The 23917-nt window shown below is 33.6% G+C and overlaps 2 protein-coding genes across 5 annotated transcripts; one reads left to right on the top strand and one right to left on the bottom strand.

The window, feature by feature from the left end:
- The first annotated feature begins 1745 nt into the window (after positions 1-1745).
- On the top strand, positions 1746-12997 carry LOC128161297 (tRNA wybutosine-synthesizing protein 5-like). 4 transcript variants are annotated; one of them, XM_052824552.1, is made up of 11 exons: positions 1746-1930; positions 4657-4673; positions 4764-5126; positions 5462-5702; positions 9307-9360; positions 9633-9790; positions 10519-10588; positions 10911-11093; positions 11707-11794; positions 11986-12102; positions 12729-12997. In XM_052824552.1, the coding sequence occupies exons 1-11, from the start codon at positions 1769-1771 to the stop codon at positions 12986-12988; spliced, it is 1713 nt and encodes a 570-aa protein (XP_052680512.1). In that variant the 5' UTR covers positions 1746-1768; the 3' UTR covers positions 12989-12997. The 4 variants fall into 4 exon arrangements, with proteins under 4 accessions (XP_052680512.1, XP_052680513.1, XP_052680514.1 ...); XM_052824555.1 differs by having other exon boundaries at positions 1886-1930; positions 4747-5126; XM_052824553.1 differs by lacking the exon at positions 4657-4673 and having other exon boundaries at positions 1746-1926.
- A 2120-nt stretch (positions 12998-15117) lies between these two features.
- Positions 15118-22247, bottom strand: LOC128160390 (uncharacterized). Its single transcript, XM_052823703.1, has 9 exons — positions 21954-22247; positions 20317-20573; positions 19708-19949; positions 19179-19242; positions 18155-18282; positions 17722-17840; positions 16026-16158; positions 15709-15805; positions 15118-15246 (listed from the first exon to the last, which is right to left on the bottom strand). Exons 2-9 carry the CDS (start codon positions 20402-20404, stop codon positions 15167-15169), a joined length of 951 nt encoding a protein of 316 aa, XP_052679663.1. The 5' UTR covers positions 20405-20573; positions 21954-22247; the 3' UTR covers positions 15118-15166.
- Between the last annotated feature and the right edge of the window lie 1670 nt (positions 22248-23917).

The raw sequence follows: 23917 nt of genomic DNA, 5'->3' as shown, positions 1-23917 counted from the left end.
ATTATATAGAAATCAATCACCGTCTTACGTTTTTCATAACAAGATATTTGTGTTAAATTGGTATGAAAATGGGGTAAAGTCAAACAATGCGTGTTATATTTTAGCGAATCGAACTACAAGCAAGATTGCTTATTTAGACATGTTTTATTGCATTTTATAAACACTTTAATCAAATTTTGACCTTTTGTTGCTCAGGCGAGCGATGTGACCCGTAAGCGTCTTATTTATTTCTCTTAAATTACCATTTCTTACACTGTTGTATTAAAGTTTGTATTCTTTATTTTATGCCACTAAACCAGAAAAATTGCTGGTTTGTCTTCTTTTTTTATTTTACTTTGTCGATATCTTAATAATTAATAGCTAGGGGAAAAAAACAACAATTACTTGTGTGTGTATATATATATATATATATATATATATATATATATATATATATATATATATATATATATATATATATATATATATATATATATATATATATATATATATATATCGTACAAGTATATGGAATATACATACTATGCATATATATATGCATGGTTTTTTCGTTACAGTTTCGTTTTTCTCTCATAGATTGGATGCGATATTTTACAATATATGATAAAAGCTGCAAATGCATCCTTAATAAACCTCATAATCTGCTTGGCTGAATATTTTTTAAAAATCTTTTTATACAGTACTTTCTTTAGGGTTTTTTTCTGGTATAGATATATTTACAACCACAAAAATGTGGCCGGTCTATGCCAAAATCGGGAGGGTAGTAGGCATGAGTAAGATATACGGTACACGGGAAGATCCATATTCCAAAGTAAAGAATTATGACGTCTTAAAGAAAACAATTATCCCTCATTTTATAAGGCAAAAAATCTAAAGACAATATACTGTGCTAAAAAAGGAAAACAAACCAATGAGACCCAAATGCTAGTACATCTTTATTAAGAATAAAAAGCGTGATTCTCTGACAGAAGACTCAAAAATATGATATTAACGGAAATTGGTTTATTATATTTCAGAATGATAATGATTTAGCTTATTATTGAGCGCCGATATTGCTTAGACCCCTTACAGAGACAAAGTGATTAGATTTGATTCTTCTAAGAAATGCCCCTAATCGTGAGAAGAATTTGTTTCGGAGTATCAATAAAAATTGTTCCTCTGTAAATAAATCTTACTCGGGGATTAAAAACAACTGCAATTAAACAATCATAAGAACTACACACACAGAGATGACGCTAGTGTTGAGTTTCACGTGCGAGTTGCATTCACATATATAGCAAGCACCTGCAGTGTGTCAATTTGAAAGCACAATAGTTTCACTCCCATGCTTGGATGACGTCAAGAGATCCAAAAATGTACTTGATTTACATTTTATAACTTTTATGACCATAATCATAACTATTGCAACTTTGGGATTTATCATATGGATCGAACTTACCTTTTCAAGAAACATGATAGTTTATGTAATTTTCGCTATGACATTTTAACTTTATCAAATAATGAAATGAACATTTTTCTGTTCAATCTTTGAAAGATTTTTTGTCCTTCAAAAACATGCTTTGTAATCAAACAAAATGCTTTGCTGAATTTACGTTTGACGTGCATATAAATCTGATTTTGTTTCAAATTTGCAAAACATGCTAATCCAACATCTTATAAATCTTCTCTGCATTGATCGTGCTATTTGAACTAGGAAGACAAAAAGCTGAGGAGAACAAAAAATGTACATGCTGACCGACTGTAAATCAAACTCCTGTTGTAAACCTGTATGGAGCCATTTCTGTATCCGATGACATCTCTGTCACATCACTGGGATCGGCTGTTACGTAGTGAGGAGGCCCGCACCAGTAACAGATCACCGCCACAGTCCGCTCATCAGCTGATGCCAGGCTTGCAGGGACTGATAAACGACCTACCGACCAACAGGCAGGTAACACTCTATTATCATTTGTTTTAATTATTAATATTTAATGATAGATTAACAAACTTAAATTTAGGCTTTTTTCTATTGACTTTTGTAAAAAAAAAAAAAAAATAAACCCCAAAAATGCGAGTTGAAACACCGAAGAAAATCAAAGTACTGAGGAACTGATGGGAGTTGATTTTATCAATTATTATTTATTTTATAATCAATGATATGTTATTTTGCATGGCAGGTACTTTCCTATATGTATTTGAATTACGCACATTTTTTATAATATGAATTCTCCCACAGGAATTTCGTGAAAACTCAATATGAATCATGTTGTATAATATTCAAAGATCTATTCCATCAAACTACGTAATCGGAATAGTTATGAGAAATTGTATGGATCCAAGCAAAATTGAACTCTAGTCTCGTTCAATCAGACTCTCAGCTGTATCCGTTAATCACCGACAAGCCGAGCGTCTGGTTTAACGAGCTCTGGCGTAGGAATATATAAAATTACGACTTCAAAAATTATCTAAATTGTTCGTACCATTTAAAATCTGACTATTTACAATTTATCTATAAATAAGTTTCCTTGAAAAAGCTTAAGAACTCATTACATCGAATTTATCGATTAGAACTAAATGTTGTCAGCGGTGTTGATTTGTGCTTAGGTCCAAACACTGTTTCACTTTCGGTTTGCCTGAGTAACTGCATAGGAGAGTTGATTAAAATCAATTCCCAAAAATCATACATGGAAAACCAGGAGTATAAACGTAGACTTATCTTTATACTTGTATCCTCAAATAGTTCCATGTACAACTCTTAGTTTGTGACTTTTTTATCATACAATATTGACTACTTTAGAAACCGAACCTCGTCGTAGCTAGTCTGCGCAAAGTGTCTAGTTTTAAAAGTGCCGTATTCGTGTGTCTTCTACTTGTGTCCTTGACTGGTTTATAGTTGACCAAATCTCTTCTTTAAGAATGAAGGTTAACTTGACTTGTGTTTCAATGATAATCAACGTGGAAAAGCTTTTCGCCCCAAAATTTTATCATGATAGAAAGATTTCCAGTAATGGAGTCGATATCTTACAAAAATGGAACAGTAAAGCAATGGTTTTCATTTGTTGGACTGTTATAGCAGAAGAGCTGGTTCTATGACAATTCTTGAGAAAATTCTTCTACACACTTTTAGAAACTCGTGCATTGCATCATCAGTAAATCGTGTTTCAAAGTGCTGAAGAAAAGGGAGTTTTCAAGTTTAACCAAACCAATTGAAGATTGCAAATTTTAGTAAATCTAAATAGCTTGCAGACTGTAACTGTAAATCCTGCCGTTAAAAAACTGCGTGATCTAGATGTAGAACTCGCCAGAGACTGTATAGAGATATATGTTCATATATGATACATAAGTGTTCAAATTGTTATAATCAATATGTAGATATCTTTGGAACTTTTATTACAAACGGGAAAAACATTATTCTCACCAAAACACAAAGACTCATTCAAGCCCACCATGTATGATATTAGTATTGCAAAATCGCGTACCAATCTCTCAGCATTGGCCCCATTTAGAGTCGAAAGTACACCGAAGGTGATCGATGTCATTGTACATGTATAACCAACAGCTTCCATATGGTTGCAGTTCTTTGCAGAATAACAACCCCAAGTGCACCAACAGTAAATTGGTCGTCAGTTGCAAACTTTTTGATCTCGACATAAGTAAACAGCATCTACGTAATGCTTTTGGGTTGTTTTCTTTGATGTTGTTTATTTTTTCTTAAAAATTGTTTTGGTCATCTTGTATAAGAGTTGGCAGACTCCTAGAGTTACAGGTACTTCTAAACGCTGATATGAAACCTTGAAAGCGAGCAAATAATTTGTTGATGATGAAGATAGTATATTATGTGTTTCGCGTATTTTGGAATATGTGATGTTTTGTTGTGAATATTACAAAAAAGGGTTTATATTAAAATAAATATATGTTTAACTGAAAAATTGAGGTTTGTGCGATTGATCTATAATCTGAGTAACTTCTGTGAAGGACACACTGTAATTTTTCCTGACAAGGCGTTTTCAATCACACAGATAGGCAGCTGCAGGTAGCCGGTCAACAAAATGATTAAATCATAAAAACCAGGCACGTAGCATCGTTTTTGAAAGAAAAAAGGGAAAAATAAAGTTTCCCTTTATAACTTCTTCAATTTCACTCCTCATTTCCTTATTTTCATATCAATTTTTTACATACTCCCAAAAAAGTTGGGGGCCAACTCCTTGATAATTCAATTTTTTATATGTAAATTTGTTGAGCACTGCGAAAAAAAGTGGGGGGGGGGGGGCAGGCCCCCCCCCCACCCCCGATGCTACGTGCCCGAAAACGAAAGCAGTGTACGATGGTACATAATCGTGAGTTGAACTTGGTGACAGTGCAACCTAAATCTGCTAGTATATAAGCAATCTGTGAACGGCTCCGTCATCACAATGACTTACTCTGTCCCGGGCTCAAGGTCTGTGGGTACGGGGGAATCAGTTTATAAAACAGTTGTCACTATGTCAAACATTCTACTCTCAATATTGACATGTAACCCACACACACAACGCAGTGGAAATCCCAAATTTACCATCTTCGGCAATTTATTCACCTTAATGATTGCCTATCGTAGCTATTGGCTGTATATTTTCTGTCAACATACAGTTCAGTTAGATTAAGATTTCTAATTAATCATTACTTTATTTACATTTGCAGATCTTAAAGACTCCGAGGTTGAGATACAACATTCAAAACTCAAAAAGCTAAGCCAACTGCCTACTGGTACTACTTTTTAACTTTATATAGAACTGTTTTTATCGCAGGATGGAAGAACTTGGACTGTCGTTAACATCACCCAAAGAAAATCCCACTGCATTCGTTGAACTAATTGATGTCAGTGGTTCTCGACTTCAGGAGACGGCACTTCGTGCTACTGAGGACCTTTCTGTGGACCAGTTCACCAACGTGTTAGACCCCAGTTCTACAATTCCCTGCATTTCTGAGACCCAGACAGATACCGTGCTTGCTGAATTCGAACCCTGCAATTTGTCGGATTCAGGGTCTGGTATTTCGGAATCGGGGTACAACTCAGACCGCGACAACAGAATGGAGAACAGCTTCGCTCTGTCGCAGACGACATTCCAGTTATTTCTGATGAACCTTCAGATGCGTAGAATCTGTCCCTGGTAAGAACCCCCTTTGCTGTTTTTGCTTTTGCCAATAATTTTGAATTCTCTGCACAAACACCTTTCTTTGTAAATGCGTCTCTAAATCGTACCAAAGGTCCTTTTCTCCGTTTATACTTAGTTTGCATACATTGGTTAATTTATACGCTTTCTTCCAGTACTACAAAAGAAATGAGATAAATATATTTGAATTAATAAATTGTATTTTTTAATAAATTTCAATGAAGTTGCTAAAACTTTTAAGAGCAGCAATTGATTGGATCAATATGCTTTACTGTTTGTATTCTTTGATTAATCATTTACTGCAATTAGTATTATATAAATTCATTTTTCAGGAATATGCACAAGTTTCGGAGGATGCAGAGGGTGAAAAGAATATTGCTACTGGCACTAATTGTGTTTATTGTACTAATTCTTATCGGTGGTGCCATTTTCATTTACTTTACAAGGAAAGGTCAGACAGAGGTCGTAGAGGAGGATTTTCCTGTATTGAAGTCCACTCCGAGAAGTGTGTTTTTCAATCCGATGCATGTTCTTATGTTTGATAAAAATGAAACTAAAATCGAGAATCCGCCTGTAAGTAAATCCATTTTAGACGTTATTAATAAAGCCAATATGATCAGACAAAATAACTTAGATAAAAAACATAATCTTACAATATCTGATTCATTGAGACAAAATTAAACGGGTCGAAATCGCCGAGAATCAACTGACATCTATACAGGCCTCATTAATAATTGTTATTTAAAAACAGAAATCAACCAAACTGTTAAAACCAATAAACTGAAGATCTTAACATTTGTCTCGATTATTAAAAGTGAATTTTGTTATCAATAAAACTCGACAAAATCGAACACAACCCGAAAACCATTTGGTACGCGATGAAATAGAATTCCGCAGCAATATTCGGTGGGGGGGGGGGGGGGGGGTGATTTTACAGTGATGTGTGAATCTCATTCATTTAAACAATAAGCTCGTGGCAAAGCGCCATATTAACTATAAATATCCTCAACACAATCACGGTGGCTTTTATGGTTAGGTTTGTTTCGGATCTAGTGTTCGCATACTAGTATTTGACAATTGTAAACTTGTATGTGAGTTGTGAGTCTGTATTTCTAAATGATGGTTACGATGATCGATGTGATTGGAGTGTGTTCGATAAGAATAAAGGTATCAATGGAATCATGTGAAGCAGGACAGTTCAAGATTTGGAAAACGGTAGATTAGTAACTATATATAGGAAAGTTCCGAAATATTTGAAAACTTCAATTATACATGTAGTTTACGAGGCAGGATATTATCAGTTGGTGATTAACACGCTAGGTAGAAATAGTTTTGGTTGATGAATTATTCATAATTATGGTTTGGCTGACGAGTAGCTATATATAAAGTATACAAAGTTGACGAATATGACCATTGATAAGAAGTTGATATACACCAGTTTGTGATATTAGGCAGTGTACTAAAATTTAGAATACTAGTTGTTGACGAGTAGCTTGGATTCGTTTGGATAAAGGTTGTTGGCCGGATGCTAGAATAGTTTATATAATGCCAAAATTTTAGTTGTTGATGCCATCCTTAAAAAAAATGTTTGGTTGAGGAGGGACAGAATTTTATTCAAAATTAAAGTTTAACTTTATTAAAAATTGTTAATAAAAAAAATAGATTTTTTTAACCAGCGAGGGGGATTTCAATCAGGCAGGGGGGGGGGGGGGTGTTCCAAACAAACAATAATTTTTATATTGGCCTGATGAGTACATGTATTTTAAATTGATATTTAATGTGTATTCAGGATAGTTGAAAAGTAGTTACGATAGTTAATGGTACATGTAGTATATTTATGTAATGATGTATGTGCATGTATTATCTGTAGCATAAAAGTGGTTATATACGGATTTGTTGCCATCTATTATCACATGTAGTAAACAAGTACGTGTATAGTTATCAAATCGATATTGACAAATTCATTCTCAGGTATTTGACGTTCATCGATATTGTTTGAACAAATACAGGTATTACCTTTACATCTGTATACCTCATCTATTGTAAGAAAGAATGATAAAACTGCATGTATGCGTTATATATATATATTGAAATATATGTCAGCGACAATTAATGATATTGTCATAATTTCTATTTGTTCCTGAATTACGAACATTGTAGTCAGATAACCCCACCCACGTTTTAGGTATGTACGGTGGCGATTGCACAGGCGTTTTCAGCTCACCTGAGCTGAAAGCTCAAGTGAGCTTTTCTGATCACATTTTGTCTGTCGTTTGTCTGTCCGTCTGTCCATAAACTTTTCACATTTTCAACATCTTCTCAAGAACTACTGGGCTAATTTCAACCAAACTTGACACAAAGAACTCTTAGGAGACGGGATTAAAAGTTGTTAAAATTAAGGATCATGCTCAGGGAAGATAATTAGGAATTATTAGATTGAAATTTTTTGAGAAATTTTTTAAAATCTTCTTCTCCAGAATCATTTGGTTTAGAAAAGCTGAAACTTGTGTGGAAGCATCCTCAGGTGGTGTAGATCAAAGTTGGGAAAATCATGACCGCCTGAGGTAGGGTGGGCCACAATGGGGGTCGATGTTTAACAAAGGAATATATAGAGAAAATTAAATCTTTAAAAATCTTCTTCTCAGAAACTAATCAGCCAGAAAAGCTGAAATTTGTGTGGAAGTGTATCCTCAGGTAGTGCAGATTCAAAGGTGTGAAAATTATAACCCCAGGGGTAGGGATTGGCCACAATGGGTGTCGAAGTTTAACAAAGGAATATATATGGTAAATCTTTAGAAATCGTCTTCAAAAAAACAAGTCAGCCAGGTGATTCTTTATAATTCTTTAGACTTTGGCCCCTAGACGATTCATTGGCATCACAAGGAGTTCAAAGTTTGATGTAGGTCTACATCCCATATATAAACAATTTTTAGGATCTTTTTGAGAACTGCAATACTCAACATGTGATATGACTATAAAATCATCCTGTAAGAAAAGGGACTAATGATTATAAACATAAGAATATCCAGGGGGAAATGAATTTTATTTATACAGGATCTACATGTATTATTGTACATTGTTCAGATAGTCTGTATTAATATGACTCCATTAAGCTGTTTTTATCATACCTATTGTTCTTCAGGTGAGCAATATGGCCAATGGGCCTCTTGTTAAGATTTAATAAATGTTTTATGTCACAGAATATCAATCTTTTTTATACAAGATATGTACTATCGATTGAAAAAAATGTTTTTTATTGAAATGATAAAATGTGCTGAACCATGTGCAGATATGCGCAGAGCAATGAAATAATTTGCGAATGTCAATCAAATTAAAAAAAAAACACTTAATGTAACATAAAGAATGTCTCGGGTCGTGTTTTACATACACATATGCTGGTACATGAACTTTTTTTTTTACATTATGTTTGTAACGTTTTTAATCAGTTCATTATAGGTTTTAGCATGAGTACACGTGTTACTTCAAAATGTTGAGAGAGAGAGAGAGAGAGAGAGAGAGAGAGAGAGAGAGAGAGAGAGAGAGAGAGAGAGAGAGAGAGAGAGAGAGATTCTTTTACATGAGTGATTGTTTTAGATTTCATGCATGTAATGAAATTAATTAAATGATGAAAATTTGTAAAGGAAGTTAGTGTTGTGTGTGGTTTTTTTTTTTAAAGTTTGACATACCGTGTAACTTATTGAATTGTATTGCGTTAAGCTGCTAGGTGAGGCGGTATAGTAGACGATCATTATACCTTATTCTAAAATGCATTCTCAAAGAAGGACTCATCTATAATTTTGTCATTCCACAGAATGAATCTTTAAAGGTTTATAGTATATATATTAATGTGATCTTCAGACCGAACTTCAAGCCCTTTACAAATGGGTGCATACATAGTAGAGTTCTACAATGAATATACAGGTAAAATCAAGGATTTATAATGCACTAATACATATGCCCTAGTAAAATCAACCAAAGTTAAAAAAGAGAACATAATACTTTCTTATCAACAATTAACTGTAATAGTTTTGTTATCTAGAAAGATATAATATCATAATTTGAAAACTTTTTTCCCGAATATGACACACCTTGGTTCAGTCGAATAATTCGATGGACGAGTTAATGTGAACAGGAAAAAATGTCAAAACAGAGTTCCACGTGCCAATGTTTATTTCAGAAAAAATGTGAACCTCTTCAAATATTTACGGATGTCAATAATGTGTTACATGAGGTAAGAGATTAGAAAATGTTCCTTGATTAAATTCAATAAATTGCAGTTGTTACTTTAATTTTATTGATACACAATGCAATGTTAAATAACATGATGGCGTAATTTACAGTTATCAGGTTATATATTTTTCAAAATATTTTATCAATAAGTATGATTCTCTGAAAATTGTATTTACATTTTCAACTTATCTCTTCAACAAATGTAGGAAACGGTGCGTTATATAGCATATGCATGCATATCACTTCTTAGACAGACCATATTCTGTATTACAGAGGAAACCTGTGATTTTGAGGGGACAGGATATTGGGAATGTCACAGAGACATGGAGTTCTGTGGATTACCTAGCAGAGAAGGGTGGGACCAAACCTGTCAAAATCCACGTGTCTCCAGTACCTCAAATGGACTTCATCAACAAAAACTTTGCATACAAGTAAACCAGCAGGGTTTTCCTTTAAATACTTCGTTGATTTGTTAATTCATTAGATCAGTGCCTGTTATAATATAAGCTGTAATTTTTAAAATCCGAGTTTATTTATGTTATGTAAAGTCTATTCCGTTAAAATAATAATCATTTACAATATTTACATTTGCAAATATTTTTCCTTATATGAACCTTTAGAAAAGCGAAAACGTTCAATTTTGTATGAACATTTTCGTGACGTCACAATGATCATAGCACACGCTTATCGCTTTTCGCTTGGATTATTGTAAACATAAAATCTCGGTTATTTTAACACTTCTGAACGATATGTCTCTTTCAAATGTAAATATATAAGTAATAAACAGCAATGTTAAAAAGTTCACCGGGATATGAATTGGTTGGTTCATGATCAAATCTACTGAGAAGCCCTTTGGGCTTCACAGGATTTGATCACGTGACCAACCAACTTCATATCCCAGTGAACTTTTAAAATTGCTGTTTATTTCTTAATAAAATTCATAATTATAAAGTATCCATATGTTCCCTTTATTACTTTTACTGTTAATTTCATTTGCGAAGAGTAATTTTGCATTCTAGGATATTCTAACAATGATTATTTGGAAAATATTGGATTGTTAGGAAGTAATTGTAGAAATTCTAACAACTAAAGAAATTTATTATGCATTTTAACATGATAAAAATGTGGATGAAGAATATATTTTCTTACTGCTGATTAGATCACTACCATTCAATGAATTTGTTAAAAGAGCAGCAGAGGAAACCCACAAAGAATTCTTCATATCAGAGGTAAATATATATATAATATTATTTATTCATAAATTTAACCTTAGGCAATACAGCCCATCAGTTTACAACAATCCATACAATACATTACAATACAATACATATAACGGTAGTAGAAAAATTTAATGACAATTCTTGAAATGCATAAAATTTTGAGATCTGAACATGTACACCATTAGACACTCATTTGTCGTGGTTAATTTCAAACTGTATAATTCAAATCTATATCCAGATGTGTTTTTAAATTATAATGACACTTTTGTGGATAATTTTTTCCTAGATTGTTAATTAGTAAATTTGTTAAGCTGTTGAATCTTTCTTGTAGGGAGAGAAGTATTATCTGCGAGCCTTAGGTGATGATGTCAGAAAGGACATAGCCGACATAAAAGTACAGTTTCCAGAGTTGGCGTCAGACCTGATTATTCCAGATCTTTTCCCAAAGGACAGGTTTTTCTCCAGTGTGTTCCGAATAGCATCCAAAGGGCTACAACTCTGGACACATTATGATGTAAAAGAATGCAGATTGTGATAATCATTGCTTTTGTTGAAATTGACAATTTTCACTCTTTTTGACCAGATATACTGATACAGTTTAGATGCTAAAGTCCTGAAAAATGTAGATATTGACGACATCTTTTCTAATTGCGATTTCATCTTAAGCATCATCAAAGAAAAAAAATGTTAACAGACTTTCCAACGGATTAGAAAAATTTGAAGTCTAATTCTAATGACAGTTTAGAGACTGGTTTCATTGATATTCCTGGGCATCTATTTTCATGGATTCAGTAAAATTAACTATTGAGGATAGGTAAATTCATTAACAGCATTCTAACAATTGCTATATATCCTTCAATGAACCACAGGGGCCTGTTATCTGCTCTGCTTTCTATGTTATACTGGGTATACATGTATTATTTATATACAATGTATATGTCATAGAGAGCAGAGCAGATAAGATGCCCCTGTGATTGAATATTTGAATTTTGTGGATCTACAGAATCCATGAAAAAAAATTGCTGTTTGATGAATATTAATTTGATGAAACCACAATATTGTCCATTCATACTAGATGTCCTTGTGACTGGGTGTAAATGGATCCTGCATTTTACTGTGTGTTTCAGGTGATGGACAACATCCTGATCCAGATCAGCGGCAGGAAGAGAGTGGTGCTATTTGATCCGGCTGATGCTCACAACCTATACCTGAATGGTAACTTCCTATTTCGGGTCTTTGCCTTGCCCTACTGGTGTCATACATTTGCAGTAAAATCAGACTTTTTTCTGGGTGCATTTTCATAGAAGCTTATTAATTTTCTTTATTATGAGTTACTAGAAAATTTCACTAAACATTTTAGCAATGCACATTTTTTTTTCAGTTTTCATATTTTGCATTTTTTACAGGTGATAAGTCAGAAGTTCTAGACATAGATAATCCTGACCCTGAAAAATTCCCAAAGTTTTATGCAGCTACGAGATACGAGGGGGAACTAGAGCCAGGGGATATTCTATTTATTCCAGGTAAAATGTTGTTTGAAAGTATTTGTACTAATTGAAATTGCCAAAAAAGTACCCTCATTGTACGGATAACTCCTCCTTCATTTTTCTAGATAGGAAGTAAATGTTGTTCTTTTGGAGATTAATTGTACATATATCAGAGGTGTGCATATTGCTAGGATTTTGATTTTTGATAATTTATGAAAAAAATACCAGCTTTTGAACTTAGTCATTTTTTTAGCAAAATACTGCATATAGGGTACTCAATTTCACTGGATACGGTAGTTATAGTGTTTATCAGTTCAGGGTTGACATGGATTTTGTATACAGTTCACATTTAAGAAAACCCGGTTTGCTGTCACATTGACAGCTTTTCACTTGTTTAACAGTGAAATTGTAATCAATATGTGCCCATTCGCAAGTTTTTTGCAATGAAAACAGAGATAAATTTAGTTCAGATATCGATCCAGAAATAAAATATTTTCAAGCATATATCAAATAAAATTCTTTGTTGAAATCCCAATAGAAACAAGAAATTGCAGGTAGATTCACATCCTCACAATGTCAGGGTCCTGTGTACCACCAAGTGGACTCAAGACCCCTGACATTGTGAGGATGGTAGATTCAGTAAGTGTGTTCATATGTTTCAGCCCTGTGGTTCCATAATGTGGTGTCTCTGGACTTCGGTGTGGCAGTGAATGTGTTTTGGAAACACCTTGAGGACAATATGTACGATAATAAGGACATTTACGGTAACAAGGACCTGCAGCCCGCAGCGAGAGCTATGCAGATAGTCGACCGCGCCATAAAAACCCTAGAGGAATTATCCCCCGTGTATAGAGACTTCTACGCCAGAAGACTGGTGTCTAAAATAGAGAGCAAATGTTATAATAAAACCCATGTCACATAACTATCAGAAGTTGATTTCATTTAATTAATAAATACTATTAGTTATCCAAGTCCAATCAAGGGTGTAGGGGGATTAACCCCGGGTTGTATTCTATACAACCGTGAGGCCGCAGGCCGAACGGTGTATAGAATACAAACCAGGGTAAATCCCCTTGACTGGACCTGGATAGTGAATTAATTCGTATTTTATACAACTTTTAAAATTATTTTGTTTTACAAATAAGTGCGTTACAAAGAACCAAAAATTAATTAATATATCAATTGAAATTGTGCTAAAAATCTTTTATTAATACCAACAGAATGTTAAGAAATAGGGATTTTGACAAATTATTTATTCATTTACTGCATTTAAGCATTACATTATTTTGCGTAAAGATCTACAGGTGCACTTGTAACCAAGAATTGCATGGTGACATCACATTTTATTTACACCTTCGCTTCAGCAGGAGGAACGGAAATTCACACCCGGCTTGTTAACCAATCAGATCTCGCGTTGTAAGCGACATGGGAAATAAACTTTAATGTATTTTATTCCTACACAGTTAAACATATACCTGGTACATACAATGGAGGGAATAAACAGGAGGTGCTATGACAACCACTGTTCTCCCCATCGTGTTGAATCAAATAAAGGGTCAATTTTTCAATACACAATTGCATGTACCAGGTAACTAAACTTTGTTATATCATTAACTTCTTGTGTTTTATTAATGCTATTACAGGATTAATTTTACAGAAAGCATGTCAAGCTAGTTAGATTGCATTAAATAATTAGTTTTACCATTTTACCCCATTAGGAGTGTAATGGGGCAAAAATAACATGTCTATATTCATTACTCTAACATGAGAACACAGATAATCCAGTCTTTTTCCAAATCTTTATTTAACTTGTACATACATTAAAAAATCTTTGGATAAGTCTACCCAGTTCTCTACAAATCATTAGAAGAATTAACCCTACTTTAAAGCACATGCAAACACTATTATCAGTTAAGCAAAAACATGAAATAGCCACAGCAACTCTGTACTCAAAATGGCATTTTCTTTTTTGGTATTTAATATAGCATAAAAGGCTTATGACACAAACAATATTCAATATTGGTGTGCATGTACAAATTTTATAATTTATCGACTATGCGCCTGTAATCGGAGAGAGAAAGTACCTTTGTAATTTCCTGTATGTTCACGACCAAACCATGTCATCATTGCAGACAATAAAATAACGAATGTGTTGAAAAATCTATAAACAATGCAAACAAATGGCTCTGCCAGACGTTATAGTAATGATAAAATATTTGGTCATTAGACATATTGCAAAACAAAAGAAAAATATAAATTGCAAACTCTTTCCTCCAAACAATCAATCCTTCTTCTCCTCTCTTTTCTAAAACAAATATCTTTTCACACAAAAGTTCAGATTCAAGTCCATTGTATTCATCAAATAAACACAAGTAAACATTAAGAACATAAGTTATTCTTTCTTCTTCTTTCTACCCTGAGTGCTGATTGAGATATAAACTTCCTGACGTAAAATGAGTGCATTACATGAACTGGTATTAACCTTAAAAAACAAGTGTTATTTATATGTTCAATTTGTAATAACATTAAAAAAAAGATTTTAGTTCAAATACATGTTGAAAGAGATATATGTATTTTCTTAAATATTAAAAAAGCCTAAAATAATTACTAAAAGTGCTACTTGTACATTATCTGTATAGAATGTTGGTGCTTAACAATATTCAAATACAAGCTCAAATACAGCATGTTTCAATATTCAAAAATCAGCTAACAGCTCAAAAAAGTGGCATTAAACCTTCTTTTAATCCAGTAATGAGGGAATAGCACACACTTGAGGAACCATGGCACAAAAAGTCAGACATCTAAAAATCACAAGACAAATTACCGTTACAAAAAAAACACCGAATGGTCCCGTAAGTTCTTGCTCCTAATAAAATACTTCCAAGGGGCAAGATATAGGTCCACTAAAAAACAAAATCACTCAGTTCAGTTGTACTACTGCCTGTTCCTATGTGACGAAAAATAATCACAGAAAATCATTTTGTGAATGTCAAAGTCATGGATCCTCCCCCCCCCCCCCCCCCCCCCCCCGGAGTTCTGTACCAGTAACCAGCAAGAGACCCACCCCTCCTTTTTCTCCTCCTCCTTCTCCTCAATCTCCTCAGGCTTCTGTGGGGAGTGTGTTAAACAAAGTCTGTACAGGGTAGTGTAGCATTTCCACCAGAAAACAATAGGACGGTTCTGAAAGAGATGTATTAAATACACAACAAATGCATTTAAATACTGGTTAATGCATACTATGTACACAACAATCATTTTTGGCCCGAAGACCTCCAATTTGTATAAAATACACATCTAAGAACTTGCTATAAATGCTGGTACATGCATATAATGTACAAAACAATTATTTTTGGGCCCAATGAACTCCAATCATTTGACAGTCCATATACCTAAGGAGTTGTCAGGACTAACAAGATATCTGTGAGCCCGTGCTCACTAGTAATACCCCGCTCTCATGTGAATATGTAAAAGAAACAGTCGTCATTTAACAGGAAGTTGACGTCCGATTGGTACAAATACAGATCCCACCATATGAACAGAAATTTTTGCTACAGACAGAAGGACAGATGGACACACCCTTCTCCTAAAATTTAATGTGATTGCATACATTTGCATGTGGTAAAAATGAATGAAAAGACCCACCATTATCAGGATTAATAATGTTGTGTCGTATAAGAAAGTCCAGAACAATGGCCGCACTATTTGGCTTGAATGAATCAAGGACAATCATTTCTTGTAACTGAAAAGAAACATACCGGGTAATCAATACATCAATTACCGGTAATTAACATTTCAATTTGTACAAAACAACAACATTCAAAACATACTGATATTATTTTTCTCTATTTTAATTCATGTACTTTTAAACAAGTTTTCAAATTGTTGAAAATTTCTCTATTACATGTATTATTTTGAAATAAGTTGAAAAATTTTTTTGTATAAAATGTTTCATTTTTTACCTGGGTCACTGGGTACAGTTTGAACTCTTGAACTTCTCCATCGGCATTGATTGGTTCAAAGTCCTCAGGGAGCTTCAAGTCATATATAAACTCCACTTCAGGGTGAACTCCCCTCTCATCTTCATGAACATAGCTATCAAATACATGAACTGCTGTAAACTTAACTGTCAAATGAAATGTACATGTACTGGTAGTGATTGTGAGTACACCATTTAAGGTGGCTCACTACACCTTGAAATATTTTCTCAAATCAGCAGAAAATTACTTGATTATGATAGATATCATAATGGATAAGAAGTATTTAAGTCAAATAGGCAAAAAATGTGCAATTTTTGGATGAAAAATTACATTTTCGAAAATTTAATTCAGTAAAGATGAACAAAACTCCAGGCGGATTCGAACTCATGATCTGAGCTACGTTGATATACAACCGAATCGAATGATATAAACAGTTTAACAAAATGTTTGAATTGCCATCTTGTGACGTAGTGTCTTAAAAAGTATAAGTCTGGGTGTAGTGAGGTACCTTAATCTATATTTACCAGAAAAATTAAAATAAACAAATCGCAATTGTTCCCATACTGTAGACTTGAGGAATAAAAATAATATTCCTAATGTCACTCAGCCAATTAAAAAGTAGAAATTCTGGAGTTATTTCCTGTTCCTTTCAACTTTCACTCCATTCATAAAATGATACTCTCTGGAAATTTTTCATTGATTTGTAAGATAACTTACCTTTTAGTCACTGCAGTTTGAGATTCTCTATGAAAATATTTTTCTTTGTAATATAATTTTTACCCAACAGAGCTTGTATACTTGAGATTCATGAGATAAATATTTTGTGAGGTAAATATTACCTGACAATCATTAAAGGCTTGAGATTTAGAAGATATTTCCCCTCTGATTTGTGATATGTTTACATGATGGTTCCTGACATTCTTGAGATATTTCCGCTTTGATTTGTGAGATATTATTTACCTTCCAGTTCTTGTATAATTGAGATTCTGGAGATATTTTCTGTGACTTGTGAGGTATAATTTACCTGACATATCCTGTAGAAATGTTTACCTGAAGGTTCATGTAAACTTGATATTCTTAAGAAAATTTCCCTTTATTTGTGAGAAAATGTTTACCTGCAAATTCCTGTACGCTTGATATTCTTGAGATATTTTCTTATATTTGTGAGATATTATTTACCTGACAGTTCCTGTAGACTTGTGATTTTTCAGATATTTGTGAGATATTAACTACCTGGCAATTCCTGTAGACTTGAGATTCTTGAGTGTTTGAGAGAGATTATTTACCTGACTGTTCCTGTAGACTTGAGATAATTGTGAGATATTATTTACCTGATGGTTCCAGTAGACTTGAGATTCTTGAGATATTATTTACCTGACAGTTCCTGTAGACTTGAGATTCTTGAATGTTTGGGAGAGAATATTTACCTGACTGTTCCTGTAGACTAGAGATATTTGTGAGATATTATTTACCTGACAGTTCCAGTAGACTTGAGATTCTTGAGATATTTGCGAGATATTATTTACCTGACAGTTCCTTTAGACTTGAGATTCTTGAGAGAGAATATTTACCTGACAGTTTCTGTAGACTTGAGATTCTTGAGATATTTGTGAGATATTATTTACCTGACAGTTCCTGTAGACTTGAGATTCTTGAGTGTTTGAGAGAGATTATTTACCTGACTGTTCCTGTAGACTTGAGATTCTTGAGATATTTTTCAGGCACAGATGCTTCTTCTTGACATTCCTTCTCAGCACACTCTCTGAATCCTAGACCGGAGCTCAGCCCCCCGGCTACCTGTCATAGATTGAAACGGGGGAGATTTAGATGTTTAGGTTCTCACTCTATTCACAAGATGCCATGCAATATTTCACGGTTAAGATCACAATTTCTAATATTTTCAAATGTCTCCAGTTTGACTTAAAGAACTTTTAAATGAGTGCAATATTAAATTCTATTTAAAAAAAATTACTAATACTGAATATAAAGTTCAAACAGGCTTATTATGGTATACAATTTAGTAATTTTATTGGTTTAAATGATGCTTCAATTAAATTATCAAGTGAGACATGTCTTCCCGTAACTCCAAAATTTGTCTTTTGTTGACTTACGAACTGGTCCAACAGATTGGGGTAGGTCTGCTTGGTTGGTGAGCGCTTGGCTACCCACATCATCATCTCCCCGTTCTTATACGTGTAACCATTGATATGACATCCATAAGTTGTCACTCCGAAAGGTCCTGTAAATGAAACATATCGTACATTGTAAATACAGGACACATTTTATATCTAAAATTGAAATCTTTTTTTTTTTAATAGTTTTAACATATAACTAAGGATGAATTAACACATATCAACACATGAGTATACAATGTATCAAGTTTAAATATAACAGCATACATGTATCAACACCCGGCCCTGGGTTCATAAAACTTAGACGAGCTCACTTTTGATCTCAGTCTCACTTTTACACAAAGGAAAATATAGCAGAAAAGGAAGACTGAGTTCAAAAGTGAGCTTGTCCAAGATTTTATGGCCCCAGGGCCTTAACTTCAAATACAGTGCAAGTATCTGTCTCACTATTTGAGAAATGTTTCAAATATAAAACATGTACAATGTATTTTATTCAAATTACACATTAAGTACATTTGTAACAAATTTTGCATATAAAGTCACTTGCAACAATAAGGCTTAACAAAATTATATATAGAATACCGCTAGATAGCTGCAGTTTTACATGAAAATAGTAGCAATATAGTGAGAATGTATAGACTTTGATGTTACAACAGAGTCATCATATAAATGCAAACAGAAAGAGGCACAAAATATTGTTCACGCAAAATTTCAAAGTTCCGACTAACAAAGAGGCTTTTCAAGTGAACTGATTCAAATAACCTTTATCTTGCCCTTTCAGGAAAATGAGCTAGTGTACATCATATTGATTTTCTTTTATTAAGGCCTAAATATTATGCAATACTATATAGGTTTAAAATACTTTTTGTGACCAAGCATCCTTTGGTTGGAGAGAGCTATATGTGGACTCTGAACATGTTCTACAACTCGCACAAGTTGGATGTGAGAGCTGGCCATAGCTACTCAGCTTTAATTATGCAGTATATCTGAAAAATCTATTTACCAGCAGCGGAGCGCTCCATTCTGAACAAGACTGGTTCACTCATGGAATGACGAATGTTGTAGGTCTATAAACAACAGGAAAAACCATTGACAGACGATATTCATAACAAGTCAGGATTAAGATAAATTGACAAAACATTATTATATCATCAATGCATAACATGTCATGATAAAGAAAAATTGACAAACATAGTTATATAATGATTCAATTCATTAAATTCTTTTATTGTCATGGCAGTCATGCAACAATGTGGTATGTGGTACAAATGTAAGATGATCAAAATGTGGATTCAAATTTTAGCTCAGATGGCCAGCTTATTCAATTCATGTACACATGCAAATTCATCAGGGGCATTTTTTATCACTCTCTCCTTGGGATATTGTACCCTGTGTTTAGATATAGAATATGCTTGCATTGATCTTGTGCAGGTTAGTGGTTGAGTTTGTATTGATTTTTTTGGCAGGGGTGAGGGACCGCAGTATATCTGTACACATGTAAACCTGGTCAGCCCAGAAATTATCTGCCTCACCTCATTTCTCCACCCCTTCAGGGCTCTGTTAAGATGCCCTGCCTCCCTCAGACCATTCAGAAATACTTTCATGATCTCGGTCCTCTCCTCGCAGGATCCATACTTGTTGTTGAGGTGTATGGCCGTGCTGCTGACTGTGAAGATTTCTGGGTGTTCCTGAAGCAGTAGGGCAACGTCTGGTTGAACTATTCCCACTTGTTTGTAATCCACGTAGAAGGGAATGCACTCGTTGCGGCTCGATGCTTAGTAAGACAAACAGTTACACCACTTTAGCACACAGTAATCAAAGGGAAAAAAATCAATAAACAACAGTTTCAAAGAAAACCTTTTGTGTTTACAGAGAAAACAAACTTATGCACCTTAGCACAAACAAATCATTAATTAATTTCACAAATAAAGTTTTGTTTCCTCATCTGTTTAACGAACAAATTAATTAATGTTTTCTTAAGAATATCTAGCTGTAAGTCAAGTGAAAACTGCTTTCTTTTCAATAAGATCTGAATCAATACAGCCAGCTTAAATCATGCATGATCTACATGAGATAAACAGAAAGCTGACTGGTAGAATAAACTGATAAGTAATAACAAAGCATTTGCATTTAGTACTCACTTGGTAAAAGAAAATTGTTTATCCTTTCCACTACTCTACACAAGTTAACTGGCTTGGTCATTCCCTTCATGTGGTTCAGACCGTTCATTTTGGCACAGCGAGGTTCTCACACCTATGAACCTGTATTTATTGGACTCTTCCCACAGATCCTTGGTCCTGCCCAGTATCTAGTGGGAGGGTTTTTTTAAGAGGTTCAACTTTTATTCTGGATTTCTATTTGACATTCCCTTTGTTGCTAAATTTTGAATGTTAAATTTCTGCAAAACAAAATACATGTATACTTGCGTGCGACCAGTTCTCGCCGGGTACCATTTCTCGCCAGTTCATTGTGATGTCATTTTATCAACACATACAATTCTGGTCGAAAAATGACGTCACAATGTACTGGCGAGAAATGGTACTCGGCAAGAACTGGTTGCATGCCAGTATAGTAACATGTATACAGTAATTTTCTTCTCCTTTATTTGGTGAAGTAATAAAGTTCAACTTAAAATAACAAATTAATATCTGGAAAGCCTTTGGCTAAAACTTCTCATAACTATAATCAATTATCTGGAAGTCTATCAAGAATCATTTTAGTAGATTAAGTAAACTTTTTGAAAACAAAAATGCTCTTGCACGATTTAAAAGTAGTATTAATTTAGGAAGAACCTTAAGATTTTGGCCAAATCTGGTTTAATATCACACTCATCTTGTCTGATTTGCAAATGACCTGCAGATGAGAACAATCTTCTTCCGACAATTTGTTACTGGGATCAAGTAGTTGTTTAATATTTATCGTTTTTTTACATTCTTGTAGCAATGAGGTTGCTAGCAAGTCTCATATATAAAAATTATCAAAAAAATATTCAATACTCGCTTCGTAGCAAATAACAAAAATATATTGAGCTGTATCTCGCCTAAATTTTCATATGATTGGCCTCAAATATCTACAATGTTGCTCTTTATAATCCCATATTACCACATTAACTGTTTTTGCAGCGAAATCACTGCCACTTTTAACATCACATTTGAAAATTCTGAGTGGGATTTCTGACAAAATTGCAGGCAAATTGAAACGCATGTTTTAACAAAATGCCATGGTACGACTCATTAAATGGATATTTTGTGGAACTAAACTACATATCCAAGTTCAAAAAGGTTCGTAATGTATAAAATGTGTTTTTCCCCTGCAGATTATTTTTAACAGACTTAAAATCGACGCGAAGCTGATCCGCTTCGCGGCTGCTACATTACAAGTATATGTGGGACGAATTCTTACTGTGACTCGAGCCTGGTCACGGTAAGATTATTCTTTCTAAGCTAAGTATTGAGAAAAAGAAGCTCCAAGCAATTAAAATGTGAAAAAGTATTGAATAAATGTTCAGATATATTAATAGTTGATACGAGCTAAGAATTTATGGCAATGAATATTGTAGTCATCACTTTTAACAAAACAATTCTACTGTAAATACCATAACAATGTAGTTCAAAATATATCAAAACTAAAAACAGTGTTAAGTGTTAATTATTGCTTCAGGAAGCAATATGTATAACAGTTACACATATATATATATACATTACAAAAAATCCCAAACCGCAACAAGCATTACCAACAAAAGACACGTTGACACCGATGAATTGATAATTTTGATTACCTGATAAATTCTTCTAATGTCACCGGATTCCAACTCTCGTTTCAACTGTCTAAGACCCAGTCGAGTCACTTTGTCAATAATGGCAGAGGTTGTGATGCAAGATGCATCGTTCTCTTGCGTGCGAATAAAACTGGTGAAGCGAACCAATGTGCTGATAGAGTGCTTTGTTTACCCACAGATGACTCTGTTACTCCCCTTTGATAGCGTCTACTTCTGTTTCATTAAACCAAACCAGAAAAATTTGGTCTGCTCTGGACTGTTTTCCTACGTTCGGAATCCTCTAAATTGTTCCCTCATTCAAAAATCTAGAGAGTAAAACGCCCAAAATTGAAAAGACAACTCGTACCTCAAATAATTCTATTATTTTTTTTTAAGTAAACGAGGTTTTAACAAACTGTTTTAAAAAAGGTCTTATTTAATGCGTTTTTTTAAACCAGCTTATAAATTTCCTGCATTAGTATTTAAAAAATTATATATAAATATATATAAAATGTAATTTCAAGAGGTAGCCTATGTGTAGCCTATGTTGTAAAAAAAAAATAGGCAGAGTAAAAAAAGATACATGTTAAAAATATGCATAACATTGGACATATCCCTCTCTTTGATATTGTTGTATTTTTGAGAGGTAAAAAGCTGAAATATTTAGACAAAACATGCTTCACGACAGTATTAGAAAAGGGAGATATCAGTGTTCGTTTCTCCGACTTTGACCTTTTTGCACTAAGATACTGGTTTCGTTGTACTTGGGCTGCTTTTTTACTATTAAAGCTAATGAATATTGTTAGTTATACACGATAAGCTAAAATTATCAGATTGAAGTTGTTAGTTTAAGAGGAAAAAAAACAGTCCTGCCAAAAGAATATGTTTCAAACATATTTACCAACTGCTGTAGTTCGTATGCATGAAAAAAAGAAAGAAAAATAAATAATTTTTTTTTCATCATTTCGATTGTACAAGTATTAGAAATACGCTTAGAAGCAACAATCGAATGGAGTTCTACGCCTAGTATAAGCACAAATGGTTCATTTTATTTGTACATTCTTACAGCATGGTTAAGAATACTTAAAAAAAAATTGACAACTCGCTGGTTTTTCATCTATTTTAAGCACTTCAATGACAGAACACATATATTAATTCTATCTAAATATAAACTTAACAAATGAACTTCGACTCATATATCATCTTAAACATTTTATACGATCTGAAAATGATTAAATTTAACCGAATGATTTCAATTATTTCTATTGTTTGTCGCTTTGTTCCACGTGTTATTAATTGGAGCAGTATACAGTATACAGAATACAGTATAAAGTGCTGAAAAGATCGACCCTAGTTTTTTATACGATTATCAGTATTTAATCAATTAAGGTTGTAGTCTCCTATGGAATTCTATGTGCAAACCGGTCATATCTACGAACCTATTTAAAGTCAATAGCGTATGTATACAGCGTGACCCAAATTAATAAACAATGTATGTTTCTAAAATTCCTCAAGCACAGTCGTGGGGGGGGGGGTGCGGAGGAATTTTTTTCCAAGTACATTGTCGCTACCAATCTTAAGCCAGTTAATATTTTTAAAGAAAACATACGTAACTGTATTTACTAATTTCAATCTGAATAGAATATCGGTCCTTATCTCATTTAAATGCAGACTACATGCACATTTTCAATTAAACCTATAGAAGATGGTAAATGATATCATTAAAATTGTATTAAAAGACTTCAGTCTGACAATGAAAGGGTCTTGGACACATATTCAAATTACAGAAGGCCAAAGAAACTTCACTCAGTCTTTTGTTTGATACTTCATGAGTTATTATACTTTTATAGATCTAAATAGATTTTCTGGATCAGCGCATGATCGATACATGTACCACACACCAGATACAATGAACTGAATTTGAAAAAAAAAATACCTGTTTTTACATTTTCTCTTACATTTTTGTGAAACTTGTAAGCGAAAAT

The sequence above is a fragment of the Crassostrea angulata genome, chromosome 8 (genome assembly GCF_025612915.1).
Source record: "Crassostrea angulata isolate pt1a10 chromosome 8, ASM2561291v2, whole genome shotgun sequence".
Lineage (NCBI taxonomy): Eukaryota > Metazoa > Mollusca > Bivalvia > Ostreida > Ostreidae > Magallana > Magallana angulata.
The sequence above is the reverse complement of the archived record's forward strand: the minus strand, read 5'-3'. Positions and strand labels throughout refer to the sequence as shown.

Bases quoted from the DNA above. Each gene is read 5' to 3' on its own strand.
- LOC128161297 (XM_052824552.1), top strand. From the start codon at position 1,769: ATGGAGCCATTTCTGTATCCGATGACATCTCTGTCACATCACTGGGAT. The intron at 11,094-11,706 runs GTAAAAGAATGC...TGTGTGTTTCAG, and splicing joins AACTCTGGACACATTATGAT to GTGATGGACAACATCCTGAT. The intron at 12,103-12,728 runs GTAAAATGTTGT...CATATGTTTCAG, and splicing joins GGATATTCTATTTATTCCAG to CCCTGTGGTTCCATAATGTG.
- LOC128160390 (XM_052823703.1), bottom strand. From the start codon at position 20,404: ATGAACGGTCTGAACCACATGAAGGGAATGACCAAGCCAGTTAACTTG. The intron at 17,841-18,154 runs GTAAGTCAACAA...AATCTATGACAG, and splicing joins CCAATCTGTTGGACCAGTTC to GTAGCCGGGGGGCTGAGCTC. The intron at 16,159-17,721 runs GTAAATAATCTC...TGTATTTGATAG, and splicing joins AAGTCTACAGGAACAGTCAG to CTATGTTCATGAAGATGAGA.